Genomic DNA, 21,499 nt, shown 5'->3' with positions numbered 1-21,499 from the left:
GGACAAGAGTGAACATCGGGCACATTGAACTCTTTGAACTTGATACTTACCAATCCCGCCAGGGACTTCAGAGTCAATACTTACCGGAACTCTCCCAACGCCTTCAAACCAGTGAAGTAACTGGTATCTACGTGCCCCTGCAAGACACGCAGGATGGAGAGCTCATCTTTTACGAACATAAGGTGAGGTTACTAAGGGGATATATATGGTGCTTAGTGGGGGAGAGCGAGAACAGTTGGGAGGCCATCACTAAAACCCACAGGTGGTTAATCCCTGTCTCCATTTGCAGGAAAATACTTCTTCGGGTCCAGCAGACAAGACTAGGCGGGCCAGTCCAGACAGTGACTCTGCACTACGCATCACGTTGAAGGAGACCGCAGCTGTCCGGGTCCGATCGACACCCCTGTGGGGTCCAGGTGAGCGTAACACAAAGGCAACTTTGCGCATGCAGTGTTTTTCAAAGGTTTTCCCCCCCCGTGTTTTATTCATCAATCGTTGCTAGTGCATTCCATATTTACAATTCAGTTATACCATCTGAGAGGATCGGCCTGTGCTGATGGCAGGACATATTTGCAATTTGTACAATTAATCAATCAGCAGCATTAAAGGGCAGAACAGCCAACACGTGTTTTGATCAAGAGGGGTCTTTGTCAAGGTGTGGGGGTGTGGCTTATAAGGTGCACTGGTTGGACTGGTCCTGGGGTTAAGGGACCACTTGTAATGTAAGAAAATGGTGCACACAATGGTCTCAAAATCATTAGTGGCTTGGTTCTTAGGGTCTTTGAAACATTGGAGTAAATACTGGAGTCTGCTGCAGGTGCAGCACATTTTTCTGATATCACCTGTTGGTTAGTGCATTATTTGCATGTCGAGGAGAAGTAGCTCCTGGACCGACGCTCATTCAGTAGGGGAATCCAAAGATGTCATATCTGCCTAACACACCAATGGGCTTGGATTATCAAATAATGCACTAACCAATCGGTGATATAAGAAAAGTTTGCTGCACCTGCAGCAGCCTCCAGTATTTACTCTAATGTTTCAAAGTACTGGTGTTGCCCCAGACCCAGGCACATGCAGCCGGCATGCAAGCAGGCATAGCAACCAACATCAGACTAAAGCCAAGCCCAGAGCAGGTGATAAACCAGTTCATCTAGCTTTGAAGGATTTAGGTGAGGTAGCAAGCTGATCCTTGGAAAGAGAGTGGCAGAATAAGCAAGTGAAGCAGCTTCCTGGCCAGTATAGCTCAGACCTGTAGGCACTTTGGCAAGTGCCTACTCAGGGTTACAACTCTGATCCTGGAGGGGGGGGGGGGCAGATGATCTTTAAGTAGCTAATTGCAAGTCTGATGAGGGCTTTAACCCAGAGTCTAGCAAGAGCCAGAGATTTACCGCTCTGAAACACTTGTGGACCTGTTTCACGCTCTGAAACACTTGTGTACGAGCGCGATAGAAATAAAATATCAATATCAATACCAAGATAAGCAGAACAGAACCAGTAGTGGGCTCAGCCAAGGTGCCAAACAGAGTACCTCTAAAGCAAAGCAGACGATAGGATGTACTTGTTTCCACACTACAAGGATGACTGGTGCCTTATAATTACTTCCGTCTGAAAGAATCCCTGATCTGGAAGAGTGGGCAGGGGAGAAGATTCCTGTCAGTAAATGTATTTGTATCCCTGGCCTAGGGCAAGTGGAATCCTAAGTTCTTTCCTAATAGGCGTTTTGGCTGGTCTACATTTGCGGAGTCCAGAAATTACTCAAGGAGCGCTTCCAAACCAAGGAGCATCAAAAAAGGAATGATGGGGCACTAGAACCCCCTGTGACTAGAGAAATTGTTGATGGGGATTTGGACCACAGAGTAGGACATTAGGTCTTTATAGATTAGACCCTTGCACCCATTCTGTTTCCAATTCAATCCTGATATTGTTAGAACCCGGTTATCCCAATTTTATATGTGCTAGCAATCACAGTTTATAATTTCTCTAGGCCTTCATCCAACCTGTCCTGTGAGGTAAACAAAAGAGTGTTCAATCTCATTGTGGGTGTCGAGTGTTATGTTGCCCCCATTGACAAACAGTGTTTTTGTATGGATGAATTCTTTGTGTAAGATGGCAGTCCTTCCTCCTTTGTTCTTTGTTGGGTTCCGGGACATCTGATCTCTTGGGTCATGTTGCTGTATTAGTCGCATTGATTTGTTTTGTGGGGTTAGGGCGCTGGCCTCACATATGCACTCAATCTCCACCACACCCCTACTCATCCTGACACCAGCCTATTTTATTTTATTAAAAAAAGGGCCCTTACCCTGACCGCCAACAAAAAAAAAGGATGATGGAATTGCCTTTTGTAGGACAGGAGCATAATCTTCTCTCAGCCAAGTCTTTGTAACAAAGATGTTACAGAGGACTGCCACAAGGATTCCATAGATGCCTGAACAATGTTTGAAAAACAATCTCGAATTGATAAGGATGCAGGTTGTGTGTTGGGTTTCATTTTGGTTGGGCCATCTTTTTGGAGGCCATGTTGCCTCTAGGTCTCTTCATTACACCAACCAGTTCTTTCCATCTGTTCCCCCCCCCCGTGCACAATCTCGTTTCCACTCTTTTTCTTTGTTGGCTCCTAAGCTCTGACCTCTCTTCCCCATGATATTCGATCTTCCCCATCTCTAAATTATTTCTGCACAAACCTCAAATCTTTCTTGCTTAGCTCTGATCTTTAGTAGTTATCTTTAACTCTTTCTCATACTTTTACCTTGTCTTTGCTTATTCATGGATTTGTATACTGCCGTGTTTGTGCAACGCTTTGGTGAAAGTGCTTTATAAATTTAATAAAACACTAATATTCTGCAATTGTTGCCCCACTTTGAGAGACAGGGGAGTGCCTGAAAGTGACATTCACAAAGGAAAATAAATGTCTAAATGCAGCTTTGTAACATATTTAGATAAAAAAAGGACTCCTACCAAAACATTTGTCAGTCTACCACAAAATAAAAATCACAAAGTACCAAATAACATAGTAGGTCTATGTATCCTTCTCCTAAGCAATGCCATCTTCTTACTTACATTTTTCGAGGTGGGAGAACATGTTTTCTGCTTATTCCTGGGACACCTCATAAGATCGTATTTTATTCTCTAAAACTCGAGTGCTCAAAACCAAAGTATACTGTCAGTGAGTCAACAACGTAGCCTTTAACAGATGCACTGGGTAGACATCACATGCATCTGTACTTAACATTCAGGGCAACTACAGTAGCACACGTTAAGGAACTGTGGGTGCGCCGCAGCCCATCAGGTTGCTTGGAATACTGGCAGTAACCGCTAGTATAACCGAGAAGTTTCAGAAACCTGACTGTGTTGTCCAGTACTTGTCTGTTGAGCTGTGGGTGAGGGGTGACTTATGCATGCCCTCTGGGTTCTGACTCACCTGTTCTAAGGATGTCCCGATGGTCCTCAAAGGGGTCCCGGTGTGCCCATGTTTTCGTTGATTCACAGTGGCCCCCTTAGCTCTTATCAAGCACATTATTGTGCTCAGTAGCTCAGTAGTACTCCCAACCTTTTGATTATGGTGGACAACTTGCGGAGGTTTCTATTTTTTATGTACAGTCAGTCTAGGAAACATGTTCACGCTCCAAATGTATTGCATTCGGAACTCAAACATGTTTTCCTGGTCAGACATATCAGCTCGATGACAACAGCCTTGAGCTGCCTCATATATAGGCTTCTTAATGCAGTATTGCCGTCAAATAATGGGTACATAGCTAGTAGGTACCTTAATGACCTCTTAAAGTGCAGGAAGAAATTACACCTCAGTACTTAAAATTCAAGAAGGTTAATCTAGCTAGATGTCAGAATGCTTTGCAGATCCAAGGGATTATTGATCCACATTGGCCACAATGCGGACAGGCGAAGAGGAAATTACTAAATTTTCTGCAATCACAATACATACCAGTTGTTTCAGAAGCCATGTGAGGAACGGAAAAAGGTACAACCACTGTCATTCTCTGCACTTCCATGATTGTTGCTTCTGTGAAGGGCATTGAAGGTTTGTCTATTAGAGAAGGAGGACGGTCACGGCCGATGACTGCATCCACTTCTGACTGCACCTTTTCTGCATTTAGAAGGAATAACAAAGAGATGAGCGCAATCAGAGGAACAGTGTAGTGGACAGGTTTCGAACAATATTTAGATTGTTGCTGTTCACACCCATTAACAGCAGATCATATATGGTATTCATTACTCAGTCCTTGCGGTTCGTCACATTCCTTACTTATTGAAGACTGTATTTTCCAGAGTTTACCACCATTTTATTTTTTCCTTTATTCCTAAGAGTCCCATACTCCCCTGCCTCTTACTGTGTTTTCCTCCTTAATAAGAAAGTCTGATACCAGGCAGGAAGAAGAGTGAGGTAAGGAACGTTACCAGTCGTGCATGCCAAGAGAAATGATTAAGATACGTAATCTGCCTTTACCTCCCTTTGCTGCTTCCTCATCACATTTCTTATCTCTTCAAGATGTACCAAACAGTAATATGATCTGCCAGAATTGTAACCCAAACACCACCCGTACCCAGAAAAACTGATCCTTAGTGATATCATACAGAATCTATTAGTTCACCTGAATGATAACCTTGTGTGTTTGTTCTGGGACACGGCCTGCTCTCAGGCCCTGTCACGAGGGAGGAGGGAACCTGCCCCGCCCAAACATCCAGACCAGTGCCGGAGTGAGTACGGACTCCCTCGCACCCTTCCTACCTGAGTGAAGAATGAAGGCGGCGGGGCCAGGAAGGACCCCTCTGCAGCCAGAGCAGCGCTGCAGCGAGAGGAGACACCAGACACCGCACAGCGACGTTCCACATCCCTGCCAAGGAGGGTGGTGAGTCCGGAAACATCGACTGCAGGACGCAGCAATGATGCTGGCATCAGCAAGGGGTGCCACATCAATAACAACACCAGCGAGGCTCCAATGCACAATCTACTGGAGCCTGCGCCCACAGGGAGCCTCCACTAGTCCACCAGGGAATTTGTATTAATTAAATAAAGGCCAGGAAGCAGGGGTGTAGGAGAAACATGAAATCTGGGGAGGACAGGGGACACCTTGGAGACTTTGCTACAGACACAAACCATTTTTTGCGCGCTCTGTATGCATGATAAATTCTGTTGCTATTGTTTGTATGTCAACGAGATCCATTATATCTTTGTGTATATTGCACACACAAACATGAATGGGTCTAATGTGTAATGTGAATATTGGCGAGGTGGCTCAAGATGGACACCCTGCTCATCTGTGCAATTTCGGATGTAAGCGATACAAAAGACAGACAAATGACAGTTTTAACATAATACCCACAGCAGAAACACAGGTGTTTCGAGTGCCAAAGGTTAATCACGTTTGCAACAGCGGGGTGTTTTTAATCAGAGCACATGCAAATTGCACATGGGATAAAGTATACTGCAGTCACCGACCGAGGAGAGCCATGACCACATACGAAGCTGAAGCTCGAATCAAGGTCAAGAAACATACACTATACTATACTTTTGTGTGTTGTAGCAGAGTAACGACCGCTTAAAATGCATGGTCACCCCACTATCTGCTTTAAAATTTGCAAGCAAATTCGAATGGTGGCAGAAATCTGGCAGAGAGAGCCAGAGCACATTGGGGGGTATGGGGGAGCAGGGGTGGGTGCAGATCTGTCCTGCCTTGTTTAGTCCAGTCTGCATGAACACCCAAAACTGTGAGAGGTAATATAGGCAGACAAAGGGAGAGCCTCAACAGGAATGTAGGGTAATACACAGAGAGTGAATGTTACACAGCATGAGAACCTACCTATGTAGCCCCCAGAGGCGACTTCCCCACATCAAGACACTCAGGTGAAAACTGTACTTGTGAAAGAGGCTGCAATGAGAGCACCCGAAGCTGCTTCATGTCATTACAGAAAATAGGAGCATGTAATTAATTAACTATTGCTTTCAAGCAAACACATATTCTTTCAGTAGAGGTGACAAACCCAGCACATGCTGAACCGCAAAAGCAGAGGAATGCCAGCGTTCTAAGGATTGGCTTAGTCTGGGCTAGATGTGGGTAGCACTGTGAGGGCACTCCTAGAATCTTCCATTCAGGCAAAGAATGGTTAAGTGCCACTGTCAGGGATTAGTCCATAGAGCAATTCCTTACTACTGTCGAGAAGGTGTGGGGTAACCTGGGAAAGCTTACATGCTACTTTGAAACAATGTCCAGCGTAGCGCAGTAAGCTTCGGATTAAGGGTGGTAGTTCTGCCAGGTTGCAGAACACACGTGCCTCTGTTCAATTTCCCCATTTAAGATACTTAAAAATAGTTCCTAGTCCTAAAATGTTTTCTTTTCAACATTGCTCCAGCTAGAAGTTCCCTTCCACCAATGTGCTCTGATTACAAAGGTGGGTAACCTCCAATTCTCTCCCAAATTTCCACCATTGACGATTCCCACTGTTGACCATTAATGGTTAGAAGAAGAGACATGGGCGGTTCTGAGCCTTCGGAGCCTGGACATTTTCTAGGCCCTCTTCATGCATACACATCAGTTAGGGGCTGGTGGCAGCCTTTTGACAGGTGGTGCACGTGCACACCAACAAATGTAGGGGTGCAAACCAGTGGGCTGCTGTGAGATTACCAGCTGGCTTCTTTGCCTTGGCAGTTTGATGGGTGTTGAAAAGACACACAGAGCAACTCTTAAGCCAGTGGCCAGTGCTAAGATTTTCAGTAATCATCAGAATAACCCCCCCCCCCCCACTAATGCCCCTGTGCTGCAGTTCCCCTATTGCGTTTCAGGGCAGCTGCAGGGTGATGTGGCATAGGGCCAGGGTGGGTTACGGTAGGAGTATGACTGTTCTGCTTTCAGGCAGCCAACCCGACCCGTTACCCCACCCATAAGCAGAGGGACATGAGAACAAGAGGCAGGATAGAAAAAAACTGGTACAGAGAAGGCCGGGAGACACATAGGCAAATGTGGAAGAAATAAAAAGCAGTTTCTATATTTTTTATATTTTTTAAGGTAGATCCAAATTAAATACCTATCCAATGAACAACCACTGACCTCTGCCCACACCCGAATCCCTGATGCAGGGATACCTCGGTCCACACCAGACTCCCCGCTGCAGGACTACCTCCGCCCACACCAGATTCCCTGCTGGAGGCCTACCTCTGCCCACATCAGAATCTCTGCTGAAGGCCCACCTCTGCCCACACCAGACTCTCTGCTACAGGGCTATCTCTACCCATATTTACCAGCCTAGAACCGCCAGGCCTAACTCTTCCCATATCTGTTCAGCCTCCAACCTACGCAGCATAGCTTTGACTGAATGGCATATTTCCAGTCCATCCAGAGCACCATGCTCCCCACCTACCCATTTCTGAGTATCCATAGTGCACCTTTTGTCCACCTTGCACAATACTTGCCATCCCATTCCTGAGGGCCCTTGCCTTCTGTCTCTTTTCGCATACTACCTGCCCATTCCTGAAAGACACCCATGGCAACCTCCATGCTCCTGTCTCCACAGGCCCATCCATTCCTGACAACAGTTCACTTATATATATTACACGGCCACGGTAGTGCACGTGTAGTTATGGTTAAGTTGCTCATCTCATAGGAAGAACACTTTTTGGGTGGCTTATAACTTCGCTCCCCCTGGACGAATCCTCACCAAACTTTGCAGTATATGGCCCACTCTGAATTCTTTTGCAAAGTTTGGTGAGGTTTGGTTAAGGGGGGGGGGGCAAAGTTATAGTGCAAGCGTGATTTTGCAAATTTGGTGGAAATCCATCAAGTAGTTTTTTTTTAAAACGACCAAAAAGTAGGTCTCAAAAAATTAGTGATATCTATGTCCGCTCCGCGGACACATTTCCTGTTCGCTCCGCGGACAGGACACCTATTGGTTAATCGGCTTACGTCATGTCCGCGGACAAGGGACGTGTTCGCTGATTGGCTGGGGTGAGGCGTGAGGGGAGTGTGTTGGTGTGTAGGAGTGCTTGGGGAGAGTGGGGGAGTAAGAGATGGGTCAAATGCTGTATTTGTTTAGGTAGCAGGTGCACCTGATGTGTTCGCGATGTCCGCGGTCACTGCGGCTGTCCGTTGACATACTAAATGCTGGACGCACTACTAGCTATTTTACTTTAGTATGATGTTGGTTTTGGGTTGTAAGTAGAGCATTGATTGTAATTAATATCCCCTATAAGCAGACCACATACGACAGTCATGCACCCAAGACTCTAGGCCCTGGCAACAACTACCGCAGCAGAACACACCCATGCTACCAAACATTTTGACTGTGGTATGTGGGCTGCTTATAGGGGATATATGTTTTCAAAACTTTGTGTATGTTTCATTTGTAGAGTCTGTATGTGAAGTTTTGGCTAGGCTATGGAGTTAAGATTTTAGAGTTTGTAACAGGCACTGCGGCATAAGATATCCATAAAGGAAATATTTTGGATTGTGGTGTATGGTTAGATGTTTGCTTGAATGGGTGTGTTATGCAGCAGTGTTTCTGAGTCCATTTATTATATACTTACTGGTTGACTTTTTTGCGGTTGTATGCAGTTTTTTCATGACATGGGTAATTGGAGCAGACATTCTTTTTCGATCTCTGTGATAAAAGAAAAGATCATATGTTAGTGTAGGTAGTTCATAATGAGGTATTGCATTGCATAATAGACATTTCTGTCTTTTTTCGACCTTCATATTTAGTACTTTAGAAGTACTATAGTTCAAACCAGTGTACTGCGCAATTTGCTCAGTTTCTGTGTTTGTTTTTTAAATCATTGGGTCTGTGGGAAAACAATCCATGCTGGATAAAAAAAAACTTCTATGTTGTGGTACAATATATTTCTTTTATTGTTTTAGTGTTTATTTCTTGCTTCTTGCTAATCTTCTATCTGTTGGCTTGTTGCCGATTTTTGGGGCAGTTAGATACCAGTTGGCGCATTCTAATTATTTATTTCTACTTTTATGCTATTCATCTATCTGTTGGGTTGTTGCAGATTTTTTGGGGCAGTTAGATACCTGTTGGTGTATTCTAACTTTATTTCTTGTTACATTTTAATGGTATTTATTTATCTGTTTGCTTGTTGCGGAATCTTGGGGAAGTTAGATACCCGTTGGCGTATTCTAACTGTTTATAGTTTTGAAATTGAAGTTTTATTAATGTTTATGCAGAGATTAGCTATTAAATTTTGGTTTTAAGAATGTTAAATAAGCGTTTACAAGATTTGCCGGTACTCTCTGGTTTAGAGTAACGGTAGTATCATTACATTCAAACCATCCACATTTCTTTTTTTATGTATGCAGTGTAGTGACCTGCATTGGTTGTGGCTCCTGTGTGGTAGATTATACCTATTGTTGTGAAGGTTTTCTTACCAAGTGATACTTGACCATGTGTGAATCCAGTCAGCTTGCAGTTGTTTTTAGTACCATCTGCATGTAACGTAAAAGCATTAGTATTACATATTTACTATATGTCTGTATTTGTAAGTTGGAGCGATTATCTGAATTGCAGGTAGTACATAATCTGCCATGGTTGGCAATCTGAGGTGAATCAAAGCCAACATTAGGTTGGAGACCATGCTCACCTCATCTATTAGTAGTTTTCATTTGTTTCAAAACTCTGCATAGTTCCATTGCAGCTTCTGTAGAAAGTTTGTAATAAATTGATAGTTTGTTGTTTGTCAATTGTTGGAGGAACTTGCTGATGATTTTGATTAACAATGTTTTGCCTGTACCAGCTTGACCACTGATGTATAACAGTATAGGTTTGTAGTCTTCGCAGGTACAGTTTTTATTTTCATGTTGCACACCATATTTAATTTGTTTTGTTACTTCTTGGAAAATGCTACGCTGCTCATTGTTCAGTTGTGATTTCAGTACAGCAAAGTCTTCTGTAGCTTGTTCATACTGACACATGGTGTTTTCTACTTCTGTCATGGCTAATTCTGCCTCATTTGCCATTACTGGCTGTCCAAGTGGTTATTGGCTCCTGTTGCAGAAAGTTGACTACTGTCGGGAGTGTCCACTTCTAGCTGGGCCTGGAGTTCTTCTTTGTGTTGCTGTTCATTGTGCAAAATTGTTTGGTACTGTGTAAAGTTTACGTCTGTTATAGTGCTTTCATTTGCTTTGAAAGCGTCTTCATAGGAGTCATACGTATCCAGTAACTCTTCTTCTTTTCTCCATGGTTTAAAAAGCTGTATGTCATGATGCCTACCCCCGGGCAGCTGGACCAAGCCCATCCGCCCCGGAAGCAGGCATCCGGACATCTGTTTAAACCTCAGAAGCCCCGGCTAGGGGCTATCTGGGTTCAGTCCTGGCACCTTAGGCACCAGGCTCATAGTAGAAATCAGTCCTGGCGCCTAAGGCTAAGGCGCCAGGCTCATAGTAGAAATCAGTCCTGGCGCCTAAGGCTAAGGCGCCAGGCTCATAGTCATCACTTACCTCAGGCAGACCATGTTGCACATGCATCCAGGCCAATGTGAGACCTGGAGGGACTATTTTTCCACAAGGACTACTTTTCATTCGAGTGTGGTTCTAGGGACTTCTTACCTGGGACTACTTTCAAAGCTATTTAAACCACGCCCAATCTTCAACACACGCTTCACGTTATTCTGCATTTAGCAGTGAACGCTCACCGTGTCTGCAAAACTGCATCCAGCCTTCTGTCACGCCCGCCTCGAACATGGAGCCCCTAGGAGAGAAAGGAAAATAGAAGAAGAGGTTAGATTACAGACTTTAATCTGATTCCTCACCTGATTTCGGATCCTGCATCACTCCGAGCCTGAAGGGACATTCTTCCGGCATGCGTCGCATCCCAGCTGCAGCGCCGCTTCATTTTCACCAGCCCACAGCATCTCGGACTCGGCGCTGCCTCCGTGATTTTTCGGTGATTTTCAACACCTGGGGAAAAGACAAGAAAAAGCAAGGTGAGCCTAAAGAGACTAAAAAGACAATCACTTATATTACAAGACTTACCCGATTATCACCGGAGGCTTAATTCTTCAATACGCCGCATCTAGGAAAAAAGGAAAAGACAGTGAGCTAATCTCACACACCTTTAGAGGATAGTTTGGGTAATACAGACTCTTACCTGAATGCCGCCAGCAACCTCCAGACAGAATTTGCCGCCGCAAATCAACAGGGGAGTGCAAGAGTGAACATTGGACATTTTGAACTCTTTAAAAACTTGGCAGACTCCGGACTCAATAATCGTCCAGAACCCCAACAACTAAAACCAGTGAAGTAACTGGTATCTACGTGCCCCTGCATGCCACGCAGGATGGAGAGCTCACCAATCAAAAACATAAGGTGAGGACACTGACTGGGAATATCGGAGGTGGCAAGTGGGGAGAACGGGAGCAGGAAGGGGGGTCTGCATTCACACCCACGGGGCTAAATACCTTTCTCCATCTACAGGAGAATATTTCTACGAGTCAAGCTTACAAGACTGAGGGGGTCCGTCCAGACGGTCATCTTTGCCCTACGCTTCACGCTGGTGGAGGCCGCAGCTGTCCGGGTTCGATCTACGCCCCTGTGGGAACCAGGTGAGCGTAACATTGTAGCAGGGACATGTAATACAGTTCTTTATGTTGAGGAGTTTTTAATGACAATTTGATATGATTAATTAAGCTGCGTTTGGTAGGTTTCACTAAGCTGCCTTCACAATTTGCTACTCTATATCTACCTTTCTTTTCATCTGGTTTAATATTATTTTTGTATGTGAAGTTTTGGGCTATGTGGTAGAGACACATGGTTTCCAAAGTGGTACTTCTGTTTGGGTAGTATGTGTCTAGTAAATTTCAAAATGTCTTGGCTGTTGCGATCATTTTTGGCTATTGTTTCTATGTCCTCATATGATTTGAGAACTCTTTTTCTAGATTTAGCAGGACCAAGACTTAGCCATACTATATTGTCAGATTTTCCATACAAGGCAGTACTGGTTAAACGGTTTGCAGCTTCATAGCAGCCACATTCTCTGTGAGAGAGCATTTTTATGCCTAAGCTGTACAATTTCTGTTATAGTGTTTTGTCAGATGATATATCATCCCAGAGGTCCTGAAACTCTGTTTGCTCTGCTTTGGTTAAGTAGGCTGTGACATATCGTGCAACTCCAATGGAATTGTCTGCAATGTACTGCACATCTATGTTTGCATTCCATAGGAGGGCAAAGATTGCATTGTAATCATTGATGTATTTTGATTCATCTGTTCTTTTTATGTAATATGTGTTCTTAGGTGATTTACCTTTGATACCATGTCCAATTGAAGACATCAAGTTGTTTACTTGACTTGTTGTTGAAACTGGTCTAGGGAAACCAAAGCAGCATTTTAGGCCTCATCACGAGTCTGGCGGTAACCCTTAAATGCGGCAGTAGTGCTATTACCACTGCATTTAAGGGTCCAGCAGATCATGGCCATGGCTCTGAGCTGGGGGAAATCTGCGGCAAAATTGCCGATTTTTGGCGCTATTACCACCGGCGGGAAATCCGCCGGCGGTATTAGCGCAAATTTTCCCCATTGGGCCCATTGGGGAATGAGGAATTCCTGAATGGGCCCAATGGGGAATGGGCAATAACCCTTCCGCCAAACCGGTGATCCAGTGCTAATAGCGTCGGGGGGTTTGGCGGTATAATAGCGCCGGCGTTACCGCCCAACTCGTGATGAGGACCTTGGTGTAGTATTTTCCTTTGTTTTTATATTTGCAACAATATTTCCCACATTTGTGTCTTTGAAATTGTAAAATTTGTGCATGAAGGTCATTATGTGTTGTTTGTGAAGGGATTTCACAAGTGACATATTTGTGGATGACTGCAAAACAGTGGCATCACTGTCCTGACCAAATTTAGGAGCCTCTTTAATCCATAATAGCATGTGGATGTGCGGTGTTCCTCTGGCTTGGTATTCTTTTCTATAAAAGTGTTGCACTTCTCCGAGGGTAGGCACAGTCTTATTACAAATAAAGTATAGCATAGCAATGAAGCGATGATGGAAATATCCTGATACATTTACAGGATATAGAGAGCAGAGTTCTCCTGGTGTTTTTATATCTATGTTTGTTTTTGTTTGCTATGCGTAGGAAATCGTGTAAATCTTACCATGCATATTCTTCACAACTTAATGTAACAAACCTAGTTGGTGGGCCAAGGTTTCTTATCATACAGTGAACATCTCCATGACGTCGGAACCAGTATTCTTTTGTACCACGCATGTTTGCTAAAAGATTTGTAATACTTGACTGTAAAACCTCATATTTTTCTTGCACTTTTTGTAATAATTGCGTAGCTGACATATTTTGAAAATGGGTACCTGATTTTAATGTGTGTGCAACTCTGTAGCATAGGGTTGCTAGTTCACTTTCAAAGAGAAGGTGGTATTCCACGTTTTGTCTGAATATGGGGTCGTCAGAATACATTCGTAAAGAGCGATATTCTGATCCTCTTATCTGTGTGGGTCTATCATGGTACCTTCCTCCTTTTCCAGTAGGAAAGAGTAGAGGAAAGGCCTGTGCTTCTATACTTTTTTCCTGATTGCTGATTGGAGATCCTTTGGCTTGTCGCATTTGGTATGTTTCCAGTGCATCATCTATAATGGCTTTAGTGTGTAAAGGATGACTTGTATAATGGTCTAAAATATTGGATTCTGTAGCAGGATTAGAAGTTGAAATTGACCAGTTTCTGGTGACTCTTGAATTATTTCAATGGTTTCTCTCAGGTTTTCTTCAATATTAATTTCTTTGTAGTATTCATTGTTGTCCTTTAGCTATTGCAGGGCTTGTCTAACTTTATGTGAGTCCACGAGTTGTTGAGAAATATTTTTGTCTTTTGTAGGTACGCCATTTACTAAGACAATTAAAGATTGATCTATTGGATGTTGGACTCCCAGAGTGTGTACATTTTCTTTAAGATACAATGGTAAATAAACTACTTTGCCACAAATGCCTTTCACTAATTCAGAGGGAGGTCATTTTTCTGTTTTTGGTTGAAGGCGTATTATTGCTTGAAATGGGTGCAATGTTTGAATTATGATGCTCTCAAATAAATTGAGTTGTTGCAGGGGTTTTGGTAATGGGAATAATTCCAAGATATTTGTGATGGCATGTGAAGGAGTTTGGTTGTTGTCAAGTTTTGCAGTACAGTAACTGCAAAGTATTAAGGGAATCAGTAATTTCGTATTTGTTTTCTGCTATAAGGTAGCGAGCTAATTGGAACCATTTGGAATCTTCATTGTCTTCTATTTTGTACATTATGTCTACAGTTTTTGTGCTACTTTTACAGAAAGTTCTGCGGCAACACACACACACATGGTTTGGTACTTCAGCGGATGTAGTTTTAAACTTCAGTATTTCTTTTTTGTATGTGTGTAATACAAGGTTGCTATTTGTACAGTAGTTGCTAGTTTGTTTTAAAGCTATTGCATTTTGTAAGTGGCTTTCACTTCCAAAATATTTTCTCTGGATATGCTCTATTTCTTCGAGTAGTTGTTTGGCTGTACCATGTAGAAGATTGTTATTTAAAATGGCTGGTGCTAAAGCAGGACTTTTAGCATAGTAGAGTTTGTGGACCAGATTTCTTATAGTTGAATGATGTGTTGATATCATTTTGATATGATGGAAGGTGCTTTTGCAAATAGGTCCTAAAATGCAGGCTAATGAATGTCCTTGTAGTCCTGTGTATTTGCGCACTGGACAGGCATTCATATTTTGTAGTAGTTTTATTTTGAATTTGTCTTTGCTTTCAACATACTGATAGAGGAACTGGCGTAAAGATTTGAAAGATTTTTTTGGCAATGTTACACATTGATGTGCACGGCCATTTGTACACTAGACGTTTTGGTTCAGTGGAATGGAGAGGTGATACTGAGTTTTCTGGGGATATTTTTGTGAGCAGAGTTGCTTGTTCCATAATGGTGTTATTAAGTTTTACATACCCTTGTCCACTGCTATGTATGGCAAATGGGTTTGTTTGCTTTTTTTATATGCTTCTCCATTAAAATATGGTTCTGTGCTCGTGGTGTGACTCCATTCACCTCCACAGATGTTTAAGAAGCTATTGTTGTTGATATTCCGTTTATTGAGAAGTCTTTTTTGTAGTTTAGTAGTTTGTTTTGTTAGTGGTTTCCTTCTGTTTAAAACTAAAACAAATAACTTCCTTTTGAGAAGGATTGCACTGTCTATGAGAGCTTCTAGGATTCATTTTCTACGGTAGGTTTTAAGGGTTGTGCATGATTACTCTCCTGTTTTTATAAGGTTCTGAAGGACTATGTAGCGGAACATTTTTTGTAAAATATTTTTTTTGGTATGGTTACTTGCCACTACATCAAGGTGCACTGTTAGCAGCAGTGGTAGCTGAAGTCTTGTTAATCACTTTCTGTTTCGTTTTACATTTTGATAGAGGAGGCAAAGTTTCTGTACTGGAAGCTTGTTTTGTTTCGCTTAATGACTGTATTAGCTGTTTTGTTTGAATTCTTTGTACAAAATCTGCTAGAGATGGATGCTTATTATGGACACTTATTTGGATTTGCTCTACTTCTGCGTTGCTTTCTACGGAGTTGCTTTTTGGTAAGCATTCTTTGGGGTCTGTTGGAGAAAAAAAGAAAGTATGGATTGGGCTGTTGTGCAGTGTATGCGTGCTTTGTGCATGAGTGTCTGAGTATGATGGTAAGGATGTTTGTGGAGGTGTGTGATTGTGCAATGGGCAGGTACATCAAGTTGGGAAGGCTATTCTTGTATTTGTGCGTTACTAAACTAGGCTTCAGATGACAATAAAAAGTATGCAGCTCGTGAGGGGAAGCACTAATACTAAATCTAATGGTAGAGGGTTAATACACATGTTTGTTCTACAATACTAAAATGCTAGTGTGTTTGAGTAACAGTTAGAACATTATGGTAGTATTTTACTTACATTTTGTATGGAAAGAGTAGGTTTTTTCTAAGTCCTTGTTCGTACTTCAGACGCTGCTGCTTTTCAGGGGAGTGGCCTTCACTGCAATTGTAAAAGAAAGAAGTTAGTGAATATGTGTGTTTATAGCACTTTTGTTAATGTAGAAATTGTTTTTTTTGTTTTTGTAGTTGTAGTGTTTTCTGATAACTGAGCATAGTATGCACATGCACTTTTCTTTGCCTATGTGCATCCTGTATATTTTATTTAGAATCTGTTAGTTGAACACGTTTTACAAATGAGTATAACAGTAAACGTATAGAGCACACTTGGCTTTTTAAGGCTATGTTATTGGATGTTAGGAGATTGAAGAAATAATCATATGCATTTTTTGCAATGTTTACAGGGTAAATGGCAGAAATTGTACAGAAAAGCATGCAATGTGTGCATTTGCGAAGGTGTGGGAAATAAAGCAGAAATATTTGATGTAGAGGCAGTGGTGTTGTTTTAACTTGGAGCCTTTCTAATGATATTGTTTGTCTGTGTGCATGAATGAAGATGCATGTACTCATCCTGGCTGCGTGTAATTTTATAATTCACTAGAAAGCCGTTTTCCATAATTATACTGTTATTTCTCCCATCTCTTAATATGAAATAACACTTTTTAAGATGGCTCTGTGTGTAAACAAAAATTTGGAGAACAGAAAGGTTTGCAAGTTACACTTGATCATAGCAGATCGGAGAAATGACAGTAAGTTCATTTTACAGTTTATACAGAGTAAGTGGCAGTTACTCTGTTTATATGCATTCAAAGAAGAGCTGTACATGTACTGTGTAGAAAATATTCATACCTGTAGTCTGTGTTCCTGCATGTGGATGTGCATGAATCTGCCAGTAGAAATCTTGGGGAATTTTATAGTAGTTGTTGCTGTAGGTCCTTTGCAGCCACAGCCCAATGGTACTGAGAGTGACCGATAGTACATCTAAAGTGCTGATCTGTGATGATGGAGTTAGATGTAGAGTTCTTGGATGTGATTGGTGGATGGTTGGGTGACTGCTTAACAGTAGCCAATGAGGAAATGGTGCAGAGAGTAAGTGTAAAGGGTAGAGGTAGAAGGGCTGTCTGCGGACAGGGCGTGCCACATACGGGACTTCTCAACATATCTGGCATGGAAATAGGACTCTAGGGATCAGCCAGTCAGGTGTTGAGGTTGTGGTTTGTGTTGAAAGAGGCTGTGTGTAGTGAATATAGCAGAAGTGGAGAAAGTCAGGGTTTTGGTGGTTGGAGATATGTTTGTGCATGGTTTGGAGCAGTATGCTAAATTCAGGAATGTGGCCAACAATTTTGATGTTAAAGAAGTGGAGGTGGTGTGGAGCACTGTGCCTGGTTTCAATGTGCAGGGAATTGTACAAGTTTGTGGAGATATGGGCAGGGTGAACAGTCCACATTTAGTTGTTTTGCACTGTGGTGCTTTGCATTTGGGCTATGCCCGTGCCCCTACTTTGTTGGAAGATCTGGAACACTTGGTTCAGGCAATAATGAAAGTACTTCCAAATGCCAAGATTATTTTTTCTTGTTTAGTACCTAGGGCAATATGGGACAATAGTTCTGTTTTTTGTCCTTAACAAAATATTGCTAGGTGTGCAATCAACCAAGGCATGTTTGCTTTCATGCTTAGAGCTGGCTTGTTCTTTTGTAATAATGAGAACATTGATTCTGGTAATGTTGTTTATTTTAAAGAAGATGGCATGTCTATCCTTTATGGGAAATTATATGCTCTTTTGGAACATAAGGATTGCTTTGGAGAAGCTGATGTGAAGATTTTTGGAGGAAAATAAGAAAAGAGAAAACAAAAAAAGTACAAAATAAAAGGTGTTTCTGAAGCATCTTAAAAAAAAAAGCCAACCAGAAAGGGGAAATGGGGCACACTATTTAAATTTCCATTCCCCACTCTCAGATTTTACGATTTGTCCGCGGACACAGCGGTTGTCCGCGGACAGCACGTATTACATACAGGGATTTTGGGGTTGAGAGGCATGCAAATGAGACTGAGCAGAGCAAGGGATTGGTCAATACGGTTTACTGGATGTGTTGTGTAAGGAGAGAGTTTGTCAGAAAGTCTTTTTCATGAGATGATAGCTATGGCTGTGTGTTTCAGAAAGCAGATTGTTTGGATTTTGGGAGATTTGTGGATACATTGGTTGGAGGAGCATGCAGATCGCTGTGGAGTGGCTGCATGTCTTGGATTCACTCATGTGGAAATGCACTGGCATGGAGTGCATGGAATGAAGTGGCTGGATTTGGTACCTCTCAGTGCTACTTTGGTGATGACACAGCGGCATCCAGACATTATTATTATTCATTGTGGAGGGAACAGTTTAGGACATGTGTCTGGAATCTCTTTGCAATTTGCAATGAAAGAAGGACTTGGGAAAGTCATAGGGCCTCATTACGAGGTTGGCAGTAAGGGGTTAACAGCAACGGTAAGGGTGCCGGTGCCGTTAACCCCTTACTGCCACATTACGAGGTCCTTTAGCGGGTCCCGCTAAAGGCGGCTGGTTTTACCAGGCGCCCTTAGTGGGAGCCGCTAAAGGACCAGGTTATTAACGGGCCCGTTGTTAGCTCCCTCACTATTCCCATTGAGCCCTATGGGGGCTCAAATGGGAATGGGGATGGGTAAATTGAATGAGGAATTACTGGGTCCTCCAAGGTTGGAATGGCCCGGTAATTCCTCATTCAAGGAACTCGGAGCCGAGTTTGGAGGCAGCCATGCCGCAAATAGCGGCATGGCTGCCTCCAAACTCGTAATGACCCCCATGGACATGTATCCAAGCTCCAGAGTTATTTTTCCCGTATTGCGCTGAGACAAATGTGGCTGCGTTGTTTTTCATGTGGTCCACGAATGGAGAAAGCAAGGCGCAATTTGTTTATTTATTTATTTATTCACATTTGTTAAGCGCACAGCATACCGAAGACATTGTGGCGCTAGTTACAGTGTTGCTTATACTTAGTTGCATACAGTTCGTGTCCATACGGTTACATTGGACGAGATATACTTTTTTTTACAGAAATTCAAGAGCAGCAGGAGCACATGAGAACGGGGTTAGCTGAATAGGGCAGTTTTGAGCTTTTTCGGAAGGAGAAGAGGGATGTGTCAGTTCTGAGGTCAGTAGGTAGGGAATTCCAGAGTTTGGGTGCGAGGAAGGGGAAGCCTATGCCCCCTGCTTTAGTTCTGTTGATGCGAGGTATTACTAGTTGATTCGTGTATTGTGCTCTTCTACGTCTAGTGGACTGATATGTACCTATCGTGTCAGATAAATAAGGGGGAGCTGTGAGGTTGATGCATTTATGGGTGGTTGTGAGAATTTTGAAAGAGATACGGTCTTTGACTGGGAGCCAGTGAGCTGCCTTTCTAGCTAGTGCGATGTGTTCTTTCTTAGGTATGCTGAGGGCTGCTCTGAGTTGGGTTGTTTGGAGCCTAGATACGTTTTTTTTGGAGGTGCCGGCTAGGAGCGCATTACAGTAGTCTAATTTGGCTCCTACGGTTGCTCGGGCGATCGATAGGCAGTTATCCGTGGTTAGGAATGGTTTTATTGCATTAATTAGTTTGGTACTCAGTACTGAGGCCGAGACTATGGCGCTAACCTGTTTGTCCATGGATAGCGTGGCGTCTATGTGAACCCCTAGAGTTTGACTGAAGATAGGACTGGGATGATACAATTGTCTATGTTGAAATTAATGTACAGTGGGTTGAGGTTGGAGAGGGTGGATTTCTGTCCTAGAATGAGGATTTCGGTCTTATCCCCGTTCAAGCAGAGGCGGTTGGTAGCCATCCAAGCTTGTATGGTAGAGTAGATTTCCTGTAGGGTGGCGGTGTCTTGGTGGTAATTCCCTATCAGTGGGAGAAGAACCTGGGTGTCGTCGGCTTAGTTTGTGTAGGTGATCCACAGTGCGTCTAGTTTATCAAATAGTGGCTTGGTAAAAAGATTATAGAGCGTGGGGGCAGTGCAAGAGCCTTGTGGCACCCCACAGTGAATGATGGAGGGTGCTACATGTGCTGTGTTAGAGAACACTTTCATAGCTCTTCCCTCTAGGAAAGATGTTACCCAGGATGCTGCGTCATTAGAGAAGTGTGCAGCGTGTGTCAGGTGACTGGTAAGAGTAGTGTGGTCTACCAAATCAAACGTAGCTGAGAGGTCAAGGAGAAGGAGGAGGGCAGGCTTGCCTTTATCTAGGATGCTGGTGATTTTGTTTTTTTAAGTCTAGAAGGGCGGTTCCAGTTCCGTGTCCCTTGCGGAATCCAGATTGTCTTTTTCCTAGGATTGCGTTAGATTCAAGGTAAAGTTGAATCTGTTTGTGGGCGGCCTTGTCAAGTAGTTTCAGGAGGAATGGGACTGTGGTTATGGGTCGGTAGTTGTTAGGGTTAGCAGGGTCTAATGTCGTTTTTTTTAAGAGGGGGCGTACCCAGGCCTCTTTAAGGCTGTCTGGGACTATGCTTGTTTTGAAGGATGTATTGATGAAGGCAGTGAGAAGAGGGGTGAATGGTTCTGCGCAGTCTTTGATGATTTTGGAGATTTCGGTAAATGCAAATTTGGGCACGTTTCTTACTTTTACCTTAGGTTTTGTCTGTGCATGTGCACTTTGCTTTGGTAGAGTGTTGAAGTGGTGGGATATTTTATTTTGGAGGAGGTTTATTTTTGAGAGCATAGCCGATTGAATGCCTGTACACCAAGCATCGTCTTTGACGATCTCATCGGGGCATGTAGGTGGAACGGTTAGTTCTTTGAATATATTGAAGAGTTCTTTGGAGTGGGAGTTAGCATTGGAGATGCAGTGATTGTAGGCTTCAGATTTAGCAATGAAGATTGCGCCTTTGTATTTTTTTGCTATGGATTTGAAGATAGCTTTTGTGTTATCGCAGGGGTTAAGCTGCCAATTTTTGAACGCTAAGCGTTTGTCTTTGCGCAAGGTCTGGAGTTCCTCTGTGAACCAGGAATTGGAGTGGAAGGATTTTTTTTCTTTTTTGTTTTCCAATGGAGCAACCGTGTTGACAGCCATTGTGATGGTATCTTTGAATATTTCTGCGAGGATGTCAGGGTCAGCGGAGAACGGAGGCGCTAGGCATGGCAGATTGAGGAGTGCACTGATGTTGTCAGCGGTAAGTTTTTGGCACTCCTAGTTTGGGTCGCCGGTGCTTTAGTAGGCACTTTAGCGCTTAGTGAGACAGGGATGTCAAATAGGAGAAGAATGTTTACAAGGCCGCCTGTACCTTTTTGAGAGATGTTGGTATGTCCTCTTTTCAGAATGAAAACATTATGTTTCGTAGTACACACATTTTTCGCAGAGATGGAGTACATCTTACTTATGCCAGCAATCAGATTTTTCTGCGAAATATAAAAATGCATTGCAACCTTTTTTGGAATTACAGCAATCCATTTTGCAGTAGGTGTTGACCATTTAAAGTTTTTGAAACACAAAAAAACACCACAAAAAGGCTCTTTTCAGAGCCACCACTTCCTCCCAGAGAAAAGTGCAATGGTTCCAATAGGGCAGTACCCCCAAAAACTTAAATGTCTGCGGACTTCTAAAAAATGCACAGGGCCTTGCACTATTTATTTG

General features: G+C 43.0%; 1 protein-coding gene across 2 annotated transcripts in view; it reads right to left on the bottom strand.

Moving 5' to 3' along the window:
* CYP2U1 (cytochrome P450 family 2 subfamily U member 1) overlaps positions 1-21,499 on the bottom strand; it is a 515,971-nt gene that overhangs the window by 279,321 nt on the left and 215,151 nt on the right. For both annotated transcript variants that reach the window (XM_069630862.1, XM_069630863.1), the window contains exon 3: positions 3,941-4,102. In XM_069630862.1, coding sequence (XP_069486963.1) covers positions 3,941-4,102 — 162 coding nt within the window. The remainder of the gene's footprint in view (positions 1-3,940; positions 4,103-21,499) is intronic.

The sequence above is a fragment of the Ambystoma mexicanum genome, chromosome 6q, assembly GCF_040938575.1.
Source record: "Ambystoma mexicanum isolate Mex_15411 chromosome 6q, UKY_AmexF1_1, whole genome shotgun sequence".
In the NCBI taxonomy this organism is placed as follows: domain Eukaryota; kingdom Metazoa; phylum Chordata; class Amphibia; order Caudata; family Ambystomatidae; genus Ambystoma; species Ambystoma mexicanum.
This window is presented reverse-complemented; position numbering and strand designations above follow the sequence as displayed.